We start from the raw sequence: 26,291 nt of genomic DNA on the forward strand, positions 1-26,291 counted from the left end.
CCACACATTTGTACATCTAAAGGTGGGTGGACTGGAGCACACTGAAGAGGCAGAACTGAGAGGAAAGCAGAGGTGGTGCTTATAATCCCGACTCCCAGCTACAGTAGCTGAGCCTGCAGCCCCAGAGAACCCAGTAAGAGCAGGCGAGGCAGCACACATGACTCCGACCTCCTGGCTGCAGGAGCACCCACAGCCGCAGGGAATCAAGCAACAGTGGCAGCGGGGCCTGTGACCCCTCCAGTCATGGAGGTGGCCATGACCCAGGCCCCTATCCACAGCTGTGGTGGCTGGGAACCCAACAACTCCAGACACAGCAGAGGCCCCAGCCACCCTGGCTACCCCCACTACCACCCTCCCCCAACAGCAGCAGTGCCTGCAACACAGGCAACCCCAACATGACAGACGTACCCATCACCCCGATGCCTGAGGCAGCAACACCAGCAGCAGCAGTGACACTGGCAGCAGCAAAGCACCAGTGACCCTGGAGGCATAAGCTATGAGAGGGAGGGCACCAGGCAACACTTCTCACAGAGGTGGTAGAGGGTGGAAAGTGCTGATTTTCAAATATAGCCACAGGCAGCTCAAGTAAGAGAAACCAAAAACTTGTGCCACCTACTTATGAACAAAAGAAAGGCCTCTAATAACTAACCTGTTGAAATGCTAGCATCTAGTAAAAAAAAAAAAAAAAAAAAAAGCTTTACCTAAAGAAGAAAGGTGTTTGCTACTTCAAACGTGCTGGCTACATCAACTCATTAGGCACCATAAAAAAAAACATGGTAACACAGTATCACAAAAAGAAAAAGACAAATCTCCAGAAATCAAACCTAAAGTCATGGAATATTGCAATCTAACCGACAGAGGATTCAAAATAGCTGTCCTGAAGAAACTTGATGCGCTACAAGAAAACTCAGAAAGGCAGTTCAATGAGCTCAGAAATAAAACAAATGAACAGAAGAAATACCTTACCAAAGAGATTGAAACTATGAAAAATAACCAACCAGAAATTCTGGAGCTGAAGAATTCAGTAAATGAGATGAAGAACATGTTAGAAAGCACTGGAAATAGAGCAAACCATATGGAAGAGAGAACTAACAAGCTTGAAGATAGAAAGCTAGAAATTAGACAGAAGAGGAGAGGGAACTAAGATCTAAACAAATGAAAGATTTCTACAAGAATTATCCAACTCCATTAGGAAGGGTAACATAAGGATAATGGGTATCCCAGAAGGAGAAGAGTGGAAGAAAGGAGCAGAGAGTTTATTTAAAGAAATAATAGCTGAGAACTTCCCAAACCTGGACAACTGGATATCCAAGTCTCTGAAGCAAAGATAACACCTAATTATCTGAATGCAAAAAGACCTTCTCCAAGATACATTATGTTAAAGCTGTCAAAAGTCAATGACAAAGAAAAAATTTTAAAGACAGCCAAGGGAAAAAAAGATAGTAACCTACAAAGGAACCCTCATTAGGTTACTGGCAGATTTCTCAGCAGAAACTCTACAGGTCAAAAGAGAATAGAATGACTTACTCAAGATATTGAAAGATAAAAACTGTCACCCAAGAATATTCTATCCAGCAAAGTTATCCTTCAGATATGAAGGAGAAACAAAGGCATTCCCAGACAAACAAAAGCTAAGAGAGTTCAGCACCACTAAACCTGCCTTTCAAGAAAGGTTGAAAGGAGCTCTTCTACCTGAAACAAAAAGGCGGAAGAACACAAAACTTTGAGTAAGGTCATAAACAGAATCAGAAAACTGCAACTCTGGACTTCTCTGGTGGCGCAGTGGTTAAGAAGCTGCCTGCCAAAGCAGGGGACATGGGTTCGATCCCTGGTCTGGGAAAAGCCCATATGCCATGGAGCAACTAAACCCGCGAGCCACAACTATTGAAGTCCGCGCACCTAGAGCCCGTGCTCCGCAACAAGAGAAGCCACTGCAATGAGAAGCCCGCACACCATAACGAAGAGTAGCCCCTGCTCGCCGCAACTAGAGAAAGCCTGCACGCAGCAACAAAGACCCAACACAGCCAAAAATTAATTAATTAATTAATTAAAATAAAACTATAGCAGAAAACAATTTACATTACATAATCCAAGGAAAAATTCTGCCTTTAACTGATTATCAGGAAAAAGTAAATCCCTTCAAGCTAGATGAACTGATACACTTTTTTTAATCGAAGAATTGATATTATAGTCCATTTTACTATTCTGTCCAGTAAATGTAAGTATGTTTAGTGCCCAAGTGTAATAAGGAACTAATCACAAGTGCTTCAAAACATATTTCTTGGCTTTCTTTAACATACTTTCTATTTATTAGGTATTATGTAAATACATACTTCAAATTATTTTGAAATATTAAATAAATTACAAAGCTGTATCTTCAACGCTTTAAAACCATTCTCCCTCCTTATTTATAAAAGAGGCAAGAGGAAAAAAAAAAAAAGAGGCAAGAGAAACAGCTAATTCCAAACACAAAGCCAGAACTTGGCTAGATCAAAAATATTTTGACAACTCATGACAAATCAGAGAATTTTACCTGATCAAGCTCTTTCCCAGTTTTCCTAAGATTCTGTAGTTGGTAAACTTCTAGGCTTCTTCCATCATCCTGACAGCACAAATCAATTACGACACAGCCCTGGTCCTCAAAGGCATTGATTTGGTGAAAAGTAACAAAAGGTTTACTGTAGTACATCCCTGGAAGAAGCTGCAGGGGAAAACACAAACAGTGAAAAATAGATTTTTTTTTTTTTTTTTTTTTTTTGCGGTACGCGGGCTTCTCACTGTTGTGGCCTCTCCCTTTGCGGAGCACAGGCTCGGGACGCGCAGGCTCAGCGGCCATGGCTCACGGGCCCAGCTGCTCCACGGCATGTGGGACCTTCCCAGACCGGGGCACGAACCCATGTCCTCTGCATCAGCAGGCGGACTGTCAACAACTGCGCCACCAGGGAAGTCCAAAAGTAAATATTTTATTTTATTTCCTTTAGGGTACAGATCCACAAAGCTCAAATTAAGAAGATTTCCCCCTCTTTAAGTGACAGGCTTGGTAGGTATAAAAACCAGAATTTGGAATGTAGAAGCAAATATGCTTTGATTTAAAATCATCTCATCTCATATTAATCAATGAACTGGGGCTATTTTATATAGACCAATCAAGTGTTTCAACTAACTTTAAAGTTCTCATGAAATATGGCCCAATATTTTGAAGGATAAATAAATCCTAGACTCTTAACTACATGGTTAAACAGAAAATACTTCTATTAAGAATTTATGAAAAATTAAGTGACTAATCCTTTGAAAAATGCACTCATTACTAAAATGGGATTTTTTTGGTAATGAAATTAGGGTACAGTAAATTTAGGATACTATTTCTTTAGAGAGGTTAAAAAGTAGACAAATACAATAGTGCTATTAATCAGGAGTATATAGAAAGATATTTAACTAATATGCTTTAGACTTTGGTAGGATTATCATATTTACATATCAAGAAATCATAGAAGCAGCTAATAAAAATATCGCTGCAAAAGTTACAGAAGATCTCTGCATGAACAATATCCTCTTTAGCAAATATTATATGGAAAAATCCATGCTAAAATGCTAAAAGGATTTCCTAGATGTCATTTTAATTGAATCAGATAATTTAAAGGATAAAACCATTTCCTACAATTTTCTAAAATGCAAAATCCACTGTACTAATTAATAAATAACTAGCCCTACTTATGGAAGAAGGTAATATCTTTGATTAAGACTGTCTTATGCAAGTAATGCCCAGTGAAGGCAAAAGTCAATCACATGGAAATTTGCCTTCATGTCCAATCATTTTCAAAATAAATACACTCAAAATTCTCCACCTGACCAGTGTGCTTAAGCACCACATGAAACCATGTATTATACTGGGGTTCCCAGCTTATTCCATCTGAAAAGGCCTTTCCCCGAATTTTAGAAGTGATGATTTTCCACAGATTCATCTTTAGAGGCTGTTCAATGAAGACAATGTAGTTCCTTGTCATTCCTAAAAGGTTCAAGCAAACAATAAAATGTTATTTGGCAAACTAGAGTTGTCTGAAATGTGACAGTTTGGGAACTTGTCTGAAGGCTTGGACACATTACTGCTGACCTAAACAAATGCCAGTCAGAAATAATTCTTCATCATTTCCCAGCTTTGCTATATATATTTTCTGTTCCTACATAAAAACAGGAACTGCTTAGAATAGCTTGGGTTGAATGCCCTCAACTTGCTTTTTGTCTTTTTTTTTCTTTCTTTCTTTTCAAATTGTTTTGGTTTAGGAACAAAGAAGCATTATATTAAAGTGTCATTTATGATCTGGACCTGTATTCCTTAATCCTTTTGCTATTTATACTGGAGGTAATGATCCAGGAGCAGATTGGCTATAAAGGTTTAGGATGCAGAAGATAAATATTCTGAGAAAAAGCTGAAGCAATCTACATGGAATATGAATTGCCTCCCCAAAAATATAATCAAGGTCTTTCCTGTATGATTATTATTTGTGGTCTTTAAAGTTACCTAAAATATTGAATTCTATCAATTTTTTATGGTCAAATTATTTTTTTAATTAAGACTTTATATTTTGGAGTAGTTTTAGGCTCACAACAAAATCGAGGGGAAGGTACAGAGGTTCCCCATATACCACCTGTCCCCAAACACGCACAGCCTCCACATTATCAATTTCCTCCACCAGAGTGGTCCATTTGTTACAACTGATGAACCTACATTGACACATCACAATCACCCAAAGTCCATAGTCTCTGTTGTGGAAACATACATAAATGTATTTTTTTCCTTTGTATTTAGATATTCAATGACATACAACATAATAAAAAACAAACCAAAGAGACTGATTTCTATGACTAGGGGTTACTCATTGTGTCATCCTGGAGCAGGGGGCTGAAGGGAGAGGCTGTTCTCCATAGAGAACTGAAGTGGAGTTAGTGCTGGGTGATTAAATCTCAGCCTGACTCAATGTGCTGGGAAGGGACCAATGATTTCTTAAACTGACAACTATTTCCTAGAGCAGTCAATTAATTAAAAACTTTAAAATTAATTGGTGTTTCCAATTAAGTTTTTAGTAATTGCTTGTATTAAAATATCTTTTCAATCAGTCAGTTGGCTAGGGTAAGAAGTACGTGACTAAACAGAATAAACTTAATTGGCATTAAAATGCAACCTTCATCTCTTATCACCATACTCTGATAAACTGTATTAACACAGTACTTGCCAAAATTAATCCCTCTGCAACAGTAACTTTAAGGCAGCCCCTATTAAAATTTGCCTTATCTTTGGGCTCACCAAAGCTGTGGTAGTAAGAAGGTTTCATCCTCTCTGCAGAAGCAATAGAACATATCACCTGGGCTCCATGGATTGTCTCCCCAAGGTCTACTTTCTCTGGAGGAACCCGAATAACATTATAGCAAGAACCTGGAAAATGGAAAGTCCTGTCTTAACCGTTTTACATTCATTTTAAGAAAAAGATAAGCCTTGCACTTGTGAATTAGGCAAAAGCAGTTAAGAGATTTATACAATATGCATGACACCCATATTTCTTTTTTTTAAAACATCTTTATTGGAGTATAATTGCTTTACAATGGTGTGTTAGTTTCTGCTTTATAAAAAAGTGAATCAGTTATACATATACATATGTTCCCATATCTCTTCCCTCTTGCATCTCCCTCCCTTCCACCCTCCCTATCTCACCCCTCTAGGTGGTCACAAAGCACCGAACTGATCTCCCTGTGCTATGCGCCTGCTTCCCACTAGCTATCTATTTTACGTTTGGTAGTGTATATGTCCATACCACTCTCTCACTTTGTCACAGCTTACCCTTCCCCCTCCCCATATCCTCAAGTCCATTCTCTAGTAGGTCTGCATCTTTATTCCCATCTTACCCCTAGGTTCTTCATGACCTTTTTTTTTTTTCTTAGATTCCACATATATATGTTAGCATACGGTATTTGTCTTTCTCTTTCTGACTTACTTCACTCTGTATAACAGACTCTAGGTCTATCCACCTCACTACAAATAACTCAATTTCGTTTCCTTTTATGGCTGAGTAATATTCCATTGTATATATGGGCCACAGCTTCTTTATCCATTCATCTGTTGATGGACACTTAGGTTGCTTCCATGTCCTGGCTATTGTAAATAGAGCTGTGATGAGCATTTTGGTACATGACTCTTTGAATTATGGTTTTCTCAGGGTATATGCCCAGTAGTGGGATTGCTGGGTCATATGGTAGTTCTATTTGTAGTTTTTTAAGGAACCTCCATACTGTTCTCCATAGTGGCTGTATCAGTTTACATTCCCACCAACAGTGCAAGAGTGTTCCCTTTTCTCCACACCCTCTCCAGCATTTATTGTTTCTAGATTTTTTGATGATGGCCATTCTGACTGGTGTGAGATGATATCTCACTGTAGTTTTGATTTGCATTTCTCTAATGATTAATGATGTTGAGCATTCTTTCATGTGTTTGTTGTCAATCTGTATATCTTCTTTGGAGAAATGTCTGTTTAGGTCTTCTGCCAATGTTTGGATTGGGTTGTTTGTTTTTTTGTTATTGAGCTGCATGAGCTGCTTGTAAATTTTGGAGATTAATCCTTTGTCAGTTGCTTCATTTGCAAATATTTTCTCCCATTCTGAGGGTTGTCTTTTGGTCTTGTTTATGGTTTCCTTTGCTGTGCAAAAACTTTGAAGTTTCATTAGGTCCCATTTGTTTATTTTTGTTTTTATTTCCATTTCTCTAGGAGGTGGGTCAAAAAGGATCTTGCTGTGATTTATGTCATAGAGTGTTCTGCCTATGTTTTCCTCTAAGAGTTTGATAGTGTCTGGCCTTACATTTAGGTCTTTAATCCATTTTGAGTTTATTTTTGTGTATGGTGTTAGGGAGTGTTCTAATTTCATATTTTTACATGTACCTGTCCAGTTTTCCCAGCACCACTTACTAAAGTGGCTGTCTTTTCTCCACTGTATATTCTTGCCTCCAGCTATTGTATTTTAATGTCCACAAATGGTTCCCCTCTAGCTCTCTGAAGATGAAGTCAATCCCATCTTCATAGGAAACGATAAGGTAGCAGCCAGGAATATCCTCAAATTCTATTTGTCCTTCTTCCCACTCCCCAGCTCCATAAACTACAATCTCCATTTGTACCCATGTCCAACTCCTTCCTTTCAGTGTTCTAGATCCCTGGGGTCACTTTGGGTCCCATGTCATCCTGTCTCATCAACATTCATTCATGCAATCATTCATCTGACTATTACTACTTCCTCAAGTTACCCACTCCTCAAGTAGCCTTTCCTGACTCTTCCCCACCCAAAGGCATTTGGTGTCCCTCCTTTATGCTTTAATTATATCCTATACTATCATAGTACTTATCTCATTGTACTATAATTTTCTGCTTATTTATCTGTTTCCTAGTAGACTGAGCTCTTCTGGAGCAGGAATTGTGTCTGATACATCTTTGCATCTTCAGTACCAAACAATGACTTGGCATTTAGTAGGTACACTATAAATAACTACTGACAGATTAACTAACAATATATGTTTGTTAAATCACTCAATGAATGAACAAATATTGAGGTCATATTGAATTATCTTCCTAGTGTTAGAAGTGCCAATGTAGGTCCTGAAGAACTTAGGTAACTTATAGAACTTCGCAATCACTAAGCTTCCTTTGGAACAAGATAACCATACAGTTCCCTACTCATTATCAGCAACTACTTACTGAGTGTCAACTATGTTCTAGGCATTCTTGTAAGAGTCCTAAGTACCATATCCTAAACACTTGTATACACCAGTGTACAAAATAGACAAAAGGCTCTTCATTTATAAAGCTCAAATTCTAAAAAAAATCATACAATAAGTAAAAATATAATGTATCAGATGATGAGAAGAACTATATTGAGAAATAAACCAGGGAATGGGGATTAGAAGTGAGTGTATAAGGATGGGGGCTACTGTTTGCAATTTTAATTATGGTGGTCTGGGAAGGTTTCACTAAGAAGGTGACATTTGAGTAAAGACCTGAAAGAAGTGAGGAAGAGAGCCTTGAGGATATCTGGGAGAAACACATTTCAGGTGGAGACAAGATCAGATGCAAAGATTCTCAGCCAAGAATAAGTTTGGAGTGTTCAAATAAGAGCAATGAGGCCAGCGTGGCCCTATCCATAGTAAGCAAAGAGAAAATTCTAGATGAGGTGGGGTGGGTTAAAAGGATAATTGGCTGATATGCTAAGAATAAACTGAAGTGGGGCAAGGGGAGAAGTAAGGAGGCTAGTTAAGAAGCTACTACAATAATTCAAATGAGAAAGAATGGTGGCCTAAACCAGAGTGGTGGCAATGGAGGTGATACGAGGTAGTCGGATTTTTGATATATTTTGAAGGCATTATTGAAATTACTTTTTGACCCATTAGATGTGGATGTGAGAGAGGTATAAAAAATGATTCCAAAGTTATCATCTTAAGCAAGTGGAAGGACAGAGTTGCCATCAACTGACATAGGGAACATTTTAAGCAGAGAAAGTTTAGGGGGAAAGATCAAGAGTTTGGTTTTAAAAAAATTAATTTTGTAACATCTATCAGACATCTTAGTAATAACACTGAGTAAGCAACTAACTGATGGGGAGGTCTAGGTTAGGACATTATATGTTTTGAGAACCAATTATAAATAAAACACTATGCTTTATACAGTGATGAGTTATAAAAGAAATGAAAGACAAACTCTAGAGTTCCAAGAGTACCATACTACTATCTAACTGTTTATGTATTTTAAATTAGTACTTAAAACTAGCTGGATTAATGTTTAGAGGATTTTTTTTTAATTTTAAAAAGTCTTTTTAAAATACCTAGAAAGGTAGAAAGTATTAGCAAGCACTTTATTTACAAAGAAAATCACTAAATTTCCCCCAAATGCATACTATCTAGTACAGCTCCCTGCAGCTACATGTACATTTGCGTTCCAGTTTAAAAATTCATCACTGAACCAAATAATCAAGTAAGAAAGAAGTAAATCCAGTTTTAGTTGAGATTAGAAGATCAAGAGAAAAAATTTCTGTCTCAGCAATTGGATTAAGTGACAATTACTCAATTCACTAAATTTGAACACTGCTAGTTAATGAACTGTCCTAACTTCAAGTCTTGAAGGCATGAGCAAAGCAGACAGTCACCCAGGAAACACCCAGCAGAGAACTGAATGCCTAGAGGAATGACCTGCCCAATACTGTGAGCCTAACTCTGGGAGATTCTTCAGGACTTTGTATAAACATCAAATTGAGGCAAAATAACAAGCACAGCCTCTGATGATTGGTGGCAAGGTTTCTCAAAGATTCATGGGCCACTTGCACCAAAATCACCTGGAGATCTTGTTAAAATGTACCAAGATAAGGAGTGAAAGTGTAGTTACAATGCAGATTCTTAACCCCTTTTCAGGTCTCGTGTACCAGAATCTCTGAAGATGAAGCCCAGTGATCTACATTGCTAGGAAGCATTCCAGATGGTTTTTAGGTGCTCTAAAGGCTGAGAATCACTGATCTAATGACTATTTATTTTAGAAAAATAATTAAGAATGGTTAAACAGTATTTCTCATATTATGAACTAGTTACAAAGTTATCTACTTGGGTATTAGAGTTAATTTATTAAGAAATAAATTTTTTATGATCAAAAAAGATGCATGGACAAAATACTGCTGAGTCAGTTTACCCATTTGCTGAAAGATTTTACCTAAAAAGATGTTTGCTGTCTCCTATAACAGCTTTGAAGAATACATCCCAACCCGAGGTCAGGTAACAAAGAAGAGAGAGGGCTGAGTGATGAAGTTTCCAGGGTACCCTATCTCTTCTTGAGCTGGTAAAAAGCAAACCTGCAGTATTCATTTTCATATACACTCATACATGTAAATATGGAGAGGTAGAGATGAACAACCCACAAAGTCAATTACTTACCAAAGGTATATATTAACCTATTCAAAAGTTAACCCATACAAAAGATTCGTAGTAGGGGTTCCCTAGTGGCACAGTGGTTGAGAGTCCACCTGCCGATGCAAGGGATACGGGTTCGTGCCCCGGTCCAGGAAGATCCCACATGCCACGGAGCAGCTGGGCCCGTGAGCCATGGCCACTGAGCCTGTGCATCCCGAGCCTGTGCTCCGCAACGGGAGAGGCCACAACAGTGAGAAGCCCGCGTACCGCAAAAAAAAAAAAAAAAAAAAGATTCGTAGGTTATAGATGACAGAATGACAGCTAAGATAGTCAGAAACTTCTAATGCTTACACTTACACATTCCTTTTCAAACAGAGAGAGATGTGTACTTGGGTACAGGATAATGAATGTGCATGCCCTGAGAGAATCCTCTGTAGTCAGTGATGAATAATTAAGATGATCTAATGGAGTGACCAGTAGCAAGTTTTTGTGTGTTACTCAGACTAGACACCCGAAGCCTGCCTAAGCAAGCATCTTAAATCTTCTCAAGGTTCACTGCCCTTGTCTATAAAATGGGGGTAGTAACAGCCTTTCGTAATGCCATGAATAGACATACAGATTATCATACTAAGTGAAGTAAGACAGACAGAGATAGACAAATATACAATATCATTTATATGTGGAATCTAAAACAAATGAACAAACTTATGGTTGCCAAAGGGGAAAGGGGTGGGGAATAAATTAGGAGTTTGGGATTAGCAGATACAAACTACTATATATAAAATATATGTAAAATAAACAACAAGGTTGTACTGTATAACACAGGGAACTATGTTCGATGTCTTGTAATAAACCATAATGGAAAAGAATATATATATACCTATATATGTAACTGAATCACTTTGCTGTATACCAGAAACTAACACAACATTGTAAATCAACTATACTTCAATTTAAAAAAAATAAAAATAATAGTACCTTTCTCAGAGACTTTCATAAAGATTAAATGAGAAAATATATGGAAAATACGGTTAACACCAGCACATACTAGGCACTCAATAAATGCTAGTTATTAGCCATTAGAACCTTCTGGAACAGAATAATAGGCAGCATATGGATGACCAGGAAAGAGAGGTGATGTAAGTGGTTGTGAATGCAACCAAACTTTAACCTTAACTTACTTTGTAGTGTTTTACTCCCATGGTAATAATAAATTCCTTCCTATGTAATATACAGTATACCTTCTCTATATCTCTTTGCTGTAGCATTCTAAATTTCTTATACTTACAATATGGTACTTCCCAATAATTCAAGTTTGAGAAATACATTACTCATCCCTACAATGCTTGTGAGCCAAAAAGCATAATGGAACATAAAAATGTGAGTCATGCTGAAAAGATCACATAGAAAATCAGCTTCCAAGCATATGTGCAAAAAGACAACAGAACTTAATTATAAATTATATATTTTAAGTTCAGTAATGCTACTTTGGAGATTTCTTTCTGAACCTTTCAAATGAAGTTTCATATATGTTAACATCTTGGCCATAATGGAACTGTGGGAAGATAGTTAACTCCCAATTATTTTTTAAAAGACCCCCATCCCAACTTTACCATGTTGCCCATAGGAGTTCCCCATGTTGTATGCTGTTCCATCTTTGTCATAATGAGGATGTGCAGTTGCTCCATTCACAGCAATAAATTTGCTCCAGTCTACCTGCAAATTTAAGACCATACAGAGACTTAAATGTTACATGGGAAGATCTCTATTTAGACACATAGACAGTAGGGATGTGTCAAATATTTTTAAAATAAGATATAAAAACTACAGTTTAAGCCCTAATGTCTCACCTCTGAGAAATCAAAATTATTTTTCCTACTAAAGAAAAAGAAACTAAGACCAAAGAACAACAAAACCAAACAAAAACTCTACCACCACCAACAACAAAAAATGGACAAAAATGATTATCCAGTACGAATTTTTTATTTTGCCCAAGATCACAAGATCACAGGAAAGATCAAAAGAATAAGAATTAAAATTAAAATTCTGGCCCAAAGTTTTATTTTATCTTTAATTAATGTGTAACGTGAAGGCAGTATGGGTCTAGATAATCTCCAGTCCAGTTCTACCTGTAGCTAGGCAGAAAATGAATTGGCAAAAATAAGTCTGGCTATTGTAAATAGTGCTGCAATAAACATTGTGGCACACAACTCTTTTTGAATTATGGTTTTCTCAGGGTATATGTCCAGTAGTGGGATTGCTGGGTCATATGATAGCAACCTAATGGATCAAGAGATGAATGGATAAAGAAGATGTGGCACATATATACAATGGAATATTACTCAGCCATAAAAAGAAACGAAACTGAGTTATTTCTGGCGAGGTAGATGGACATAGAGTCTGTCATACAGAGTGAAGTAAGTCAGAAAGAGAAAAACAAATACCGTATGCGAACACATATATAAGGAATCTAAAAAAAAAAAGATTCTGATGAACCTAGAGGCAGGACAGGAATAAAGACACAGATGTAGAGAATGGACTTGAGGACACGGGGAGGGGGAAGGATAAGCTGGGACGAAGTGAGAGAGTGGCATGGATATATATACACTACCAAATGTAAAATAGATAGCTAGTGGGAAGCAGCTGCATAGCACAGGGAGATCAGCTTGGTGCTTTGCAACCACCTAGAGGGGTGGGATAGGGAGGGTGGGAGGGAGATGCAAGAGGGAGGGGATATGGGGATATATATACGTATGCATATAGCTGATTCACTGTGTTATACAGCAGAAACTAAAACAACATTGTAAAAAAATTATACTCCAATAAATATGTTAAAAAAATATTTAAAAAAATAAGTCTGTACTACTCTATTTCTCCTTCGCCCTAGCCTTCAGACATTAGGACTAAGGAAGAAGAAGTCTAGAACTATCTTTAAGGAAAACCCCAACCCCACAGGCCCTTCTAACCAGGACAGGGGGTACACAATGATATGAATCAGTGGGTAACTTTGGTTTTGTTTAAGGATCCAATTTTTTCTTCAGATATTAGCTACTCTACAAAGTATTTGGAATGGAGAAAAATTTTAGGGTTTATTATATTCGTTTTTAACCTATATTTTACCTTTTCTGTTTTTTCCAGGGTTTCAATGTCCACTTTGTTCATGAAGTTGGTTTCCGTACTAATGTAGTAATCACCCTTGTACTGCACATAGTTGACATTGGTGTTGTCAGTAATTGCTGAAATCAAACCCCAGAGTTATTTAAACACCACAGCTTTCTCAAGGGAGAAAGCAGTTTAAACATCCTCTCATATCAAAAAAATATATATTTCAATATTCATATTTATATAGCTTGACATATATCATAATAATTTAAAGAATCATCACTATCCCCTGCAAATTCTGAGCATATTAAAGGCTGCTTACCAGGCGGTTCAAATTTTGACAGGAAACGTTCAAAAACATTCTTGCATGGATCGGGGAGAGCCAATGTGCCAAATTCTGAGATCACAATTCGATCATGAACACTGTTGGCCTTATATGTATCACTCTGTAGAAACTTGCTCCTGTATGTCACTGTGCCCTTCTCCACCTTGAACTGGTGAAGTAAAGCCATTCCATCAAACCAGTGATTGTACCTTTAAACAGGAGCAAAAATAGAAAAATAAATATTAGGAAGATAAACATGGGGTCAAAATGAGAGATTTCAAATACAGAAATAAGGAAATGGGATGGCTTCCCAGCAGAACCTGCTCAGTCAAAGAACTTGAAATTAAGGGTTGAGAGCTTTTGAGTATATCCTGGAGTACAACAATGAAAGAGCAACTTACATTCTCTTGACCCTTACCCCTTCTCAAAAAGCTCACACATCAGAGGGCTAAAGAAAAACCCTAAGCTGGTGATGCCTAAGATAATTCTGTCTTTAACCTATAGCCAAGATATCATCATATGGAATGCTTGACATTTCTCAAATTAAAATGGATTCCAAAACTTTTAGAGATAGTTATCTTCATATCTTATACATATTACATTTTCTATTTATTTAAAATTTTTTCAAATTTATCAGAACTATGCTAAAGTAAGCAAGTAAGATGACTACCCATGACTACCCTTACTGGATAATCATTTTCGTCCATATAATTACACTATAGAAATGATGTATCTAAATGATGGAACATCAAAACTGTAAGGAAAAGTTTGTGCTTTGCTTTTAAAAGGGTTTAATATTATTTAGTCTCTTCTCTCTTATGCTTGACAGATTGAATGCTTAATGTCTTCAGCATGAATAACAACTAAAAGGCTTGGTCTTCTCTTAAAGGCTTGTCTTAAAAGGCTACGGTCTTGAAAGCAGGGATTCAAAGAGCTATTTGTACACCCATCTTACAGCAGCATTATTTACAGTAACCAAAAGGTGGAAACAACCCAAGCGTCCATCAGCTGAAAAATGGGATAAACAAAATTTAACATACAATGGAATATTATACAGCCTTATAAAGGAAAGAAATTCTGTCACATGCTATAACATGGATAAACCTTAAGGACACCATCTAAATGAAATAAGCCAGTCACAAAAGACAAATACTATATGATAGCACTTACATGAGATATCTTAAGTAGTCAAATTCACAGAAACAGAAAGTAGAATGGTGGTTACCAGGGGCTCAGGGGAGGGGGAAATGGAGAGCTATTGTTTAATGGGTATAGAGTTTCAGTTTCTCAAGATGAAAAAGTTCTGAAGATCTGTTTCACAACACTAACCTGTACATTTAAATATGGTTGAGTTGTGTTTTTTACCACAATTTTTTTTTAACTGCAGGAAATAAAGGTGTTTTTTTTTTAAGGCCCTCTTTATGCAGTGATTTGAGATGACATCTTTTTAATTTTATCATTTTTGATATGAGAGGATGTTTAATCTGCCTTCTCCCGCAATTTTATTGAGTTTATAAACTCAATTTCCATAAGTTCTTGGGTCCATTTCTGGGCTTTTTATTCTGTATCACTTGTCTATTTGTCCATTCATGCATCAATATCACAATGTTTTAATTATAGAGTCTTTATAGTATACTTTAACATCTGACAGGGCTAGTCCCCACCCCTCGCTGAGAATTTTCTTTTTAGTGTTTTCTTGACTATTCTTGCATATTTATTTTTCCACATGAACTTTAGTATTCATTTGTCTAACTTCCTTTAAAAACTGGAATTTTTATTAAGATTGTATTAAATTTAAAAATTAACTTAGGGAGAACTGACATGTTTGTGATGTTGAATCATCCAGCCTATTCAAGAACAGAGGATCTTTCTAGTTAATTGGGTCTTTTAGGAGTGTTTGAAAGTTTGCACATTTCTTGTTAAACTCATTTCTGAGCATTTACTCTTCTTTGTTGCTATTTTAAATGAGGTTTTTTCCTACCATTATGCCCCCTAACTGGTTATTATTTGTGTATATGAAAGCTAGTGATTTCAGTATGTTAATTTTACATCCTGTTACCTCACCTTTTATTTGTTTGTGTTATTCTGTCATTAATTCTCTGCGGCTTTCCAGGTTTACTTTATTAATCCGTGTGCCTCTAATTAATTTCTTTAGTCTAATTGTATTGGCTACATCTGGTTAAATAGAAGTGAAGATAGTAGCCATTCTTTCCTTGTTTCTGCTTTAGAAAAAAACTTGTAATGTTCCCCAATTAATATTACTGGTTTTAGGACTAAAATGAAAATATATTAATTTATACCTGTGTGTAGATATATACGTGTATATATATGTATACATGTATATATATACACACACATATACTCACATATATAAATATATGTATATATAAAATACATATATAAATAGGTATGTATGTGTATATATACATATGTACAAAATCGTGTTAAGAAAGTATCCCTCAAGTCCTACTATCTTGAGTATTTTTATGAGGAATGGATGTTGAATTTTGACAAACATTTTATTAGCATTTATGGAGAAGATTATGATTATGACTATGATTATGATTATTTTTCTTGAGATCTATTAATATGGTATATGACAGTAATGGATTTCCAAATAATGAACCTATCTTGCATTCTTGGAATTAATCCTACTGAATTACAGTGAATTATATGTTTAATGTAGTGTTGGATTCTGTTTGCTAAGAAAATATTTATTAGTATTATATTAGTAGTATATATTTTGTACTTTTTTATGGATATTCATAAATAATATGAATAATTGTCTTCTTTTTTGTAACAATTTTATCATGTATAGATATCAATATTATACTTGCTTCATAAAAAGAAGTGGGAAACTTCCCTTCATTTTCAATCCTTTAAAATAATATATAGAGCACTGAAACTATCTGATATTTGAAGGTTTGGTAGAATTTCCCTGTGAAATAATCTGGGCCTACTGCTTTTTTTAAGAAGCAGTTTCACAATAAGTTTCTTGTTTTCTTCAACAGAAATTGGTCTGTTTAAACTTTCTACCTCTATCAATTTTGGTAATCTGTATTTCCTCAGGGAATTATCCATTTCCTTGAGCTTTTCAAATGTATTTGCATAAAGGCCAACAAAATCTTCTATAATTTTTTATCTATTTCAATGGCTTCTTTTTCATTGTCATTTCTCTCTTTTCTTCTTTTCTTTTCTATTTTTCTTTTTTTTTTTTTTGGCCACACCATGCAGCTTGTGGGATCTTGGTTCCCTGACCAGGCATCAAACCCGTGTCCCCTGCAATGGAAGTGCAGAGTCCTAACCACTGGACCGCCAGGGAATTCCTTCATTGTCATTGTTTTCTCCCTTTTTCCTTGATAACGTTAGCTAGTGGTTTCTCACTCTATTTTGGTAATTTTTATCAAAAAACATTAAAAACAAAATAGTTTCAATAATTATTGTTATTCTGGTCTAAATCCCAATAAAATCATGATACGTAGAGCCAAACACAATACTCTGTGTATAAACTCAGACATTCAGATTCCTCATTTAAGATATTTCATATTCTTTTCTTTCTTTCTCGTTTTTATTTGTTACCACCTCAAATTGCTGACTTGCACTGAGCTGTCAAGCAAAACCCCTAATTTTTAACACATTCTGCTGTTAAACCAATCTCTTCCATCTTCATTCTTGTAATAACTGGTTTTCTTTTTTTTTTTTTTTTTTTTTTTTTGCGGTACGCGGGCCTCTCACTGCTGTGGCCTCTCCCGTTGCAGAGCACAGGCTCCGGACGCGCAGGCTCAGCGGCCATGGCTCATGAGCCCAGCTGCTCCGCAGCATGTGGGATCTTCCCGGACCGGGGCACGAACCCGTGTCCCCTGCATCGGCAGGCGGACTCTCAACCACTGCACCACCAGGGAAGCCCATAACTGGTTTTCTTGATTCATATTTACCTTTAATAAATTTTAACTTGTTAGATTCCACCTCACAAGATCCTTCTAGACTACCCTGTCATTCTATGCATTCATTTATTCAAATCAACCAACATTTTTTGAGTCCCTACTATCTGCCAGGCATTGTCCAAGCCCAGCAATTACAGGCATGTAAATAACTATAATACAAAATGATTACTGCAACAATGGAGAAGTGTTAAAAAACGTTATCTATGCACAGGAGCAACAGGATGGAAGGATGAGGTTATCAGGGAAAGATCAAGAGGAAAGAAGACATTTGGCTGGTCCTAGTCTCTGCCCCTAGTCGGGGCAGAGACCAGAAACTTAAAATAACCTTGTACACATATAGACTGCTATATCAAAACCTCATGGGAACAGCAAGCCCAAAAACTACAATAGATAGACACACACAAAAGAAAAAGCAACCCAAACACAACACTAAAGATGGTCATCAAACCACAAAAGAAGAGAACAAAAGAGGAAGAGAAGAAAAAGACTTACAAAACACACCTAAAACAATTAAGAAAATGGGAACAGGAACATACATATCAATAATTACCTTAAATGTAAATGAATTAAGGGGCTTCCCTGGTGGCACAGTGGTTAAGAATCCACCTGCCAATGAAGGGGATGTGGGTTCAAGCCCTGGTCTGGGAAGATCCCACATGCCGCAGAGCAACTAATCCCATGCACCACAACTACTGAGCCTGCGCTCTACAGCCCACGAGCCACAACTACTGAGTCTGTGCACCACAACTACTGAAGCCCGTTCGCTCTAGGGCCTGTGTGCCACAACTACTGAGCCCATGTGCTGCAACTACTGAAGCCTGCAAGGCCACAGCCCATGCTCCGCAACAAGAGAAGCCACTGCAATGAGAAGCCCGCGCACCACAAAAAGAGTAGCCCCCACTCACCGCAAACAGAGAAAGCCCACACACAACAACGAAGACCCAACACAGCCAAAACTAAATAAAATTTTTTTTAAATGTAAATGAATTAAATGCTCCAACCAATCCTGCAGTACTAAGAGGGAAGTTTATAGCAATACAATCTTACCTCAAGAAACAAGAAAAATCCCAGATAAACAACCTAAACTTACATCTAAAGGAACTAGAGAAAGAAGAACAAACAAAACCTAAGTTCGTAGAAGGAAAGAAATCATAAAGATCAGAGCAGAAATAAATGAAATAAAAATGAAGAGAACAATAGCAAAGATCAATGAAATTAAAAGCTGGTACTTTGAAAAGATGAACAAAATTGATAAACCTTTAGCCAGACTCATCAAGAAAAAAGCGAGGGGACTCAAATCAATAACATTAGAAATGGAAAAGGAAAAGTTAACAAGTGACACCACAGAAATACAAAGGATCATAAGAAACTACTACAAACAACTGTATACCAATAAATGGACAACCTGGAAGAAATTGACAAATTCTTAGAAAGGTACATTATCCCAAGACTGAACCAGGAAGAAACAGAAAATATGAACAGGCCAATTACAAGCACTGAAGTTGAAATTGTGATTTAAAAACTCCCAACAAACAAAAGTCGAGGCCTGATGGCTTCAGAAGTTCTACCAAACATTTAGAGAAGAGCTAACACCTATCTTTCTGAAACTCTTCCAAAAAATTTCAGAGGAAGGAGAGCTCCCAAACTCATTCTATGAGTCTACCATCACCCTGATACCAAAACCAGACAAAGATACCACAAAACAGACAAAGATATCACTGATGAACATAAGACGCAAAAATCCTCAACAAAATACTAGCAAACAGAATCCAACAACACATTAAAAGGATCATACACCATGATCAAGTGGGATTTATCCCAAGGATGCAAGGATTTTTCAGTATACACAAATCAGTCAATATGATACTCCACATCAACAAACTGAAGAATAAAAACCATATGATCATTTCAATAGATTCAGAAAAAGCTTTTGACAAAATTCAGCACCCATTTATGATAAAAACTCTTCACAAAGTGGGCATAGAGGGAACATATCTCAACATAATAATGGCCATATACGAAAAACCTACAGCTAACATCATACTCAATGGTGAAAAGCTGAAGGCATTTCCTCTAATATCAGGAATAAGACAACGATGTCCACTCTCGCCACTTTTATTCAACATAGTTTTGGAAGTGCTAGCCACAGCAATCAGAGAAGAAAAAGAAATAAAAGGAATCCAAATTGCAAAAGAAGAAGTTAAACTGTCACTGTTTGCAGATGACATGATACTATACATAGAAAATCCTAAAGATGTCACCAGAAAAATACTAGAGCTCATCAACGAATTTGGTAAAGTTGCAGATTATAAAATTAATACACAGAAATCTCTTGCATTTCTATACACTAACAACAAAAGACCAGAAAGAGAAATTAAGGAAACAATCCCATTTACCATTGCATCAAAAAGAATAAAATACCTAGATATAAGTCTACCTAAGGAGGCAAAAGACCTGTACTCTGAAAACTATAAGATGCTGATGAAAGAAATCAAAGATGACACAAACAGATGGAAAGATATACCATGTTCTTGGATTAGAAGAATCAATACTGTGAAAATGACTATACTACTCAAGGCAATCTACAGATTCAATGCAATCCCTATCAAATTACCAATAGCATTTTTCACAGAACTAGAACAAAAAATCTTAAAATTTGTACGGAGACACAAAACACCCGGAATAGCCAAAGCAATCTTGAGAAAGAAAAATGGAGCTGGAGAAATCAGGCTTCCTGGCTTCAGACTATACTGCAAAGCTATAGTCATCAAAACAGTACAGTACTGGCACAAAAATAGAAATATAGATCAATGGAACAGGATAGAAAGCCCAGAAATAAATCCACTCACCTATGGTCAATTAATCTACAACAAAGGAGGCAAGACTATACAATGCTGGAAAGACAGTCTCTTCAACAAATGGCGCTGGGAAAACTGGACAACTATATGTAAAAAAATGAAATTAGAACATTCTTTAACACCATACACAAAAATAAGCTCAAAATGGATTAAAGACCCAAATGCGAGACCGGACACTATAAAACTCTTAGAGGAAAACACAGGCAGAACACTCTCTGACATAAATCACAACAATATTTTTTTTCGATCCATCTCCCAGAGTAATAGAAATAAAAACAAAAATAAACAAATAAGACCTAATTAAACTCAAACGTTTTTGCACAGCAAAGGAAACCATAAACAAAACAAAAGGACAACCCACAGATTGGGAGAAAATATTTGCAAATGATGTGCTCAACAAGGGATTAGTCTCCAAAATTTACAAACAGCTCATGCAGCTTATATCATCAAAACAAATAACACAGTCAAAAAATGTGCAGAAGACCTAAATAGACTTTTCTCCAAAGAAGACATATAGATGGCCAAAAGGCACATGAAAAGATGTTCAACATCACTAATTATTAGAGAAACGCAAATAAAAACTACACTGAGATATCACCTCACACCAGTCAAAATGGCTATCGTCAAAAAGACTACAAACAAGGCTTCCCTGGTGGCGCAGTGGTTGAGAGTCCGCCTGCCGATGCAGGGGACACGGGTTCGTGCCCTGGTCCGGGAAGATCCCACATGCCGCGGAGCGGCTGGGCCCGTGAGCCATGGCCGCTGAGCCTGCGCGTCTGGAGCCTGTGCTCCGCAGCGGGAGAGGCTGCAGCGGTGGGAGGCCCACATACCGCAAAAAAAAAAAAAAAAAAAAAAAAAAAAAAAACGACTACAAACAATAAATGCTGGAGAGGATATAGAGAAAAGGGAAACCTCCTACACTGTTGGTGGGAATATAAATTGGTACAGCCACTATGGAGAACAGTATGGAGGCTCCTTAAAAAACTAAAAACAGAGCTACCATTTGATCTTGCAATACCACTCCTGGGCATATATCTGGAGAAAAACATGGTCCAAAAGGATACATGCACTCCAATGTTCATTGCAGCACTGTTTACAATAGCCAAGATATGGAGGCAACCTAAATGTCCATCGACAGAGGAATGGATAGAGAAGAGGTGGTACATACATACAATGGGATATTATTCATCCATTAAAAAGAATGAAATAATGCCATTTGCAGCAACGTGGACAGACCTAGAGATTGTCATACTGAATGAAGTAAGTCAGACAGAGAAAGAGAAACATTGTATGATATCACTTATACGCGGAATCTAAAAACAAATGAACTTTTTGAGAAAACAGAAAGAGACTCACAGACTTAGAGAACGAACTTATAGTTACCAGGGGGGAAGGGTGGGCAAGAGGGGCAGTTAGGGAGTTTGGGATTGACACGTACACACTGCTATATTTAAAATGGATAACCAACAAGGACTTACTGTATAACACAGGGAACTATCCTCAATATCATGCAACAACCTAAGTGGGAAAAGAATTTGAAAAAGAATAGATACATGTATACGTATAACTGAATCACTTTGCTGTACACCTGAAACTATCACTATCACAACGTTGTTAATCAACTACTTTCCAATATAAAATAAAAAGTTAAAGAAATGCCTCCCAAAATGTTTGCAAGTGAATTCTATTGAAAAGACATGAAAGATATGAATGAGACTTAGGGGTCCACAAAAGAGAAAGTTGTATATTATGATAACAAAAATAACTGATGATGCCTTTTAGAAATAAAAAAGAAAAGTCTCCCATGAAAATAAATAAGTAAATCTAAGTTGGGAGCCAAACCACTAAACTAAGCCTCAATTTGTTTTCTCTTCAACTTGAAGATACCTGTACTTCTCACAAGAGGCAGGCAAGACCTTGTTCTTGCTATAAATGCCTACTGCTGGCTCTGAAAAAAAATTGATTTGAAGGACAAAGTAGACACTTATGAGGACCAACCACACCACCCATTTTCCTTCCCCCACAAAGATCTTTATATTAAAAGAGGCCTGTGGTGCAATCCCAGGCCCTGAGTAGCTCTGCTACTTGGCTTTACAATTGACTAAAGCTGCTCCTGTAGCAGATGAAATACCATGTGCTTTTTGTAAGAGGCTGTTACCCTCTGGGCAGTGGACTAGTAGTTTTATTTTTCTTTTCCTCCTCCTCTTCCTTTTTGCTTCATAATCTTTTCAAATTATAACTTTCATAAAATCCAGATAAAAATAGGGAAAAGTAGAGCTTCTCTGTTAGGGCTAAGGGTGGGTGTCCATAGGTCAGTTCAGTCATTTTCTTTTTTTCTACCTCCAAATCAGTCCCCTACCTTCCCAGCCCCCCAGCCATTACCCTAAGCATTTAAAGTAACTTCTTAAGGGCTTCTTGCAGCAGCTGGTTGGGGAGGGGTAGGGTGGTGGAAGAACACTGCATTTTGTTTCCTTCTAGCGGTGGCATTTTAAAAGTCTAATATTCAGTAAAGACAAGATGCAACACGTTCAGCAAATTAAAATATCTGGGTTATTAAGAAATATATCTTAAACATGCCCCTAATTCTTGATATGTTTCTAACAACAGCTGGAGAAACACAATAGGACCGTAATCAGATTCCCACTAGGCCCACAGGAATGATATAACTAATAGAAGGTACAATTAAGTGGTTGCCAGGAGCTTGGGGAAGGGGAGCATGGGAGTTACTGTTTAATGGGTACAGAGTTTCAGTTTTGCAAGATGAAAAGTAGATGGACGGTGGTGATGATAGCACAGCAGTGTGAATGTACTTAATGCTAATGAATGTACGCTCAAAAATAGTTGGCAAATTTTAGATGGAAAATTTTATGTAATGTGTATTTTATCATATTTTTTTAAAGGGCAGTGATTTCTGGAATATCATCCAGCCATTAAAAGTAATAGTCATTCAGATTTTGTAGCAACACAGATAAAAAGGCTTATGACAGTATGAAATTTTTTTAAATGAGGGCAAACAAATTCAGTTAATATCTAAAATATATAAAGAACTCATACACTCAATAGCAAAAAAACATAAACCTGGTTTTAAAATGGGCTGAAGATCTGTATAGACATTTTCCAGAAAAAGACATACAGATGGTCAACAGGTACATGAACAAATGCTCAACATCACTAGTCATCAGGCATGTGCAAATCAAAACCACAATGACATACCACCCTCCACCTGTTAGAATGGCTATTATTGAAAAGACAAGAAATAACAAGTGTTGGGGAGGATGTGCAGAAAAGAGAACACTCACGCACTGTTGGTGAAAAAGTAAATTAGTACAGCCAGTAGATTAGTAGATTAGTAGATTAGTAGGTTTTTTCCTGACCATAGTGGTTTCTTCACATCACTTCATGTCCCTGTAGACACACAGAGAAACAATTCACTAAAGAGTTATTGGATTTTTTCAATTATTTACATATATTTATTGAGTGCTATTTAAGTACAGGGCACTATCCTAGATATTGGGGATATGGGTTTAACAAGAAAACATCCCCACCGTCATGGGACTGCCATCTAGTGAGGAAACACAGCTAATAAATAAATAAACAAACAAAAATATGCTGGATATTGATAATGCAGAGAATTAAAATAGGTAATATAAAAAATAGTAGCATTTTTAGATTGGGAGATCAGGGAAGGCTCAAAGGATGTGAAATTTGAGCTCATATCTGAATGACAAGAATCAGACTTGGGAAGAGAGATGAGCAAGCCAATGCCAAGACCCTGAGCAAAAATAAACATGCCTGGTTTGAGGAACTGAAAGAGCCATTGTGTCTGGGGAGTACTGGGTAAGGGAGTGGTATGAGGTGAAGACATTGCCCCTTCCTTCAGGAACTTGTGATGAAATAGAGCTTGCTAGTCCTATAGATAGTTCCTGACACTTCTCTTTTAGCATAAACTTTCAGATGACTTAAAATTTACAATATTCTGCAAAGCAGAAAAGTCAAAACTTTTAAAAAAGAATTAAATCTCCATTTTTTTTCTGTAGACTATAGTTTCCTCATCTGTAATCAAAGGGAGCGCATGGCAATGTTAGCCTCAGAGAGGAAGCAGATATTAATGCATATTCCATAGAACCAGTCCATGCTAAGAAATCCAAATTGTTCTCCAAAATCAAGGCTTACTTATCCTTCCCATACTCGAACTTCCCAGGTCCAATTCGAAGCAGATAGCCATTGAGCCACTTAGGAAAATGTCCCCGGACTCGAGCAGAGATGATCTGCGGAGTCTCCTCCACCGTGGTTAAAAGTGGTGCAATACACGGAAGGCTCTTCCGCTTACTGAAAATCACTTTTTTCTGATGAGTATTTTCCATGTACTTCTTCAACACTGTGAAGAGGAAATCAAAAGCACAAAAATTTTACCAATCTTCTATGAACATTCCTGTTTCTCCATAGACAATATTCTCATCTACTGGTAAGAGAAGTATAAACCTAACACCAAATATAGTCCCCAAATTCCTCTTCTTCCTCATTCTCAGACCACCAACTCTTTGGTTCTCCATTTTTGAACCACAATAATCCTTTTTGTGTTCTTGCAGTACAAATCTGCCTAAGAATTAACTCAGGACTTTAGTTACCACTATTGTCATTTCTCATAGTTGAACAATGCTGGTCTTTTCACAACACTGAATCTACATGCTAAGCACAGATGTACTAATAGCTACACATCATTGTTATAATAAAAAATACCCACCATTCAATATTATCATAATTACATTGACCTCAGTACTTTAGGTACACCAGAATGTGATCCCAAAGATTTCATAGTGATTTATGAGAATTTAATAGGATCTGCAATTTAATTTCTGCCATTTTTAAAAATTTTTATTTATTTATTTATTTTTGGCTGCGTTGGGTCTTCGTTGCTGCGTGGCTTTCTCTAGTTGTGGGTAGTGGGGACTACTCTTCGTTGCAGTGCATGGGCTTCTCATTGCGGTGGCTTCTCTTGTTGCGGAGCACAGGCACTATGCGTGTGGGCTTCAGTAGTTGTGGCACGTGGGTTCAGTAGTTGTGGCGCTCGGGCTTAGTTGCTCCACGGCATGTGGGATCTTCCCGGACCAGGGCTCAAACCCATGTCCCCTGCATTGGCAGGCGGATTCTTAACCACTGTGCCACCAGGGGAGCCCCTAATTTCTGCTATTTTAATGGTACACACATGAGTGAACATGGCATTTTCTAGGAAAAAGGTATCATAAATTAAATTATGCAGTGAAACCTGGTCTGAAATTACCAGAAATTCAAAAGCCACAAAAAAGTCATTATTTTATAATAGAGCTGAAAATTATCCCTTTATTTCATATTTATTCAGTGTTCACAGGCAGTATTTCCTAACACAGAGGGGTGGTCAAGTACATAATTAATTAGATACTATAAAATATAGTCTTTTATTTTATTTCATAAAACTTTAACAGTGATGAAGTCTAAACTAGAAAACCTAACTAAAACATAGGGACACTATTGTTTTAGCAGAACATTTTATAATATTGTATCTATTATCCCACTTCTTTCAACTCTTTCAAAAATTGAGTTTAGAGCACTTGAGTCCTTCTACTTTCCTATAAGTAACAATTTGGTCAAACCCAACTATTTCCTGATTTCCCAAAGAAAATTCACTTTCACCCTGAATGTCCTTCCCACTAATCTATCCCTAAGGAAATTTTATCTATTGTTCAAAGTCTATCTGAAATGCTATTTCCTTTAAGAGGCAGCATAGTGTAATACTTAAGAGTGTGGGCCCAGGCTCTGACTGGCTCTAGAATGCTTGGGTTCAAATCTTGGCCTCCCATTTTCCAAATAATTAGCCTTGAGGAAGACCACCTCTCTGTGCTGCTTCCTCCTTCTAAGATAGGAATAATAATAATCCTTATTTCTCCTAAGGCTATAAATAATAAACAGGTTAGGTTATATTAAGTTTTTAGAACATAGTAAATACTCAAACAATTTTTTGAGTCTTTTTTTATAAATTTTTTTTAAATTTATTTTTGACTGCATTGGGTCTTTGTTGCTGCGTGCAGGCTTTCTCTAGTTGCGGTGAGCAGGGGCTACTCTTCATAGCAGTGCATGGGCTTCTCATTGCGGCGGCTTCT

General features: G+C 37.0%; 1 protein-coding gene across 9 annotated transcripts in view; it reads right to left on the bottom strand.

Moving 5' to 3' along the window:
- Positions 1-26,291, bottom strand: part of LOC101335276 (carotenoid-cleaving dioxygenase, mitochondrial) — a 48,393-nt gene that overhangs the window by 10,573 nt on the left and 11,529 nt on the right. For 7 of the 9 annotated variants that reach the window (XM_033862057.2, XM_033862054.2, XM_033862055.2 and 4 more), the window contains 7 exons: positions 24,328-24,532; positions 13,350-13,561; positions 13,046-13,161; positions 11,539-11,641; positions 5,303-5,431; positions 3,846-4,006; positions 2,534-2,701 (listed from right to left, as the gene is read on the bottom strand). In XM_033862057.2, coding sequence (XP_033717948.1) covers positions 2,534-2,701; positions 3,846-4,006; positions 5,303-5,431; positions 11,539-11,641; positions 13,046-13,161; positions 13,350-13,561; positions 24,328-24,532 — 1,094 coding nt within the window. Of the gene's footprint in view, positions 1-2,533; positions 2,702-3,845; positions 4,007-5,302; positions 5,432-11,538; positions 11,642-13,045; positions 13,162-13,349; positions 13,562-23,453; positions 23,533-24,327; positions 24,533-26,291 lie in introns of those variants that run through there. The other 2 variants (XM_073808210.1, XM_033862061.2) reach the window with 2 other exon arrangements.

The sequence above is a fragment of the Tursiops truncatus genome, chromosome 8 (assembly GCF_011762595.2).
Source record: "Tursiops truncatus isolate mTurTru1 chromosome 8, mTurTru1.mat.Y, whole genome shotgun sequence".
In the NCBI taxonomy this organism is placed as follows: domain Eukaryota; kingdom Metazoa; phylum Chordata; class Mammalia; order Artiodactyla; family Delphinidae; genus Tursiops; species Tursiops truncatus.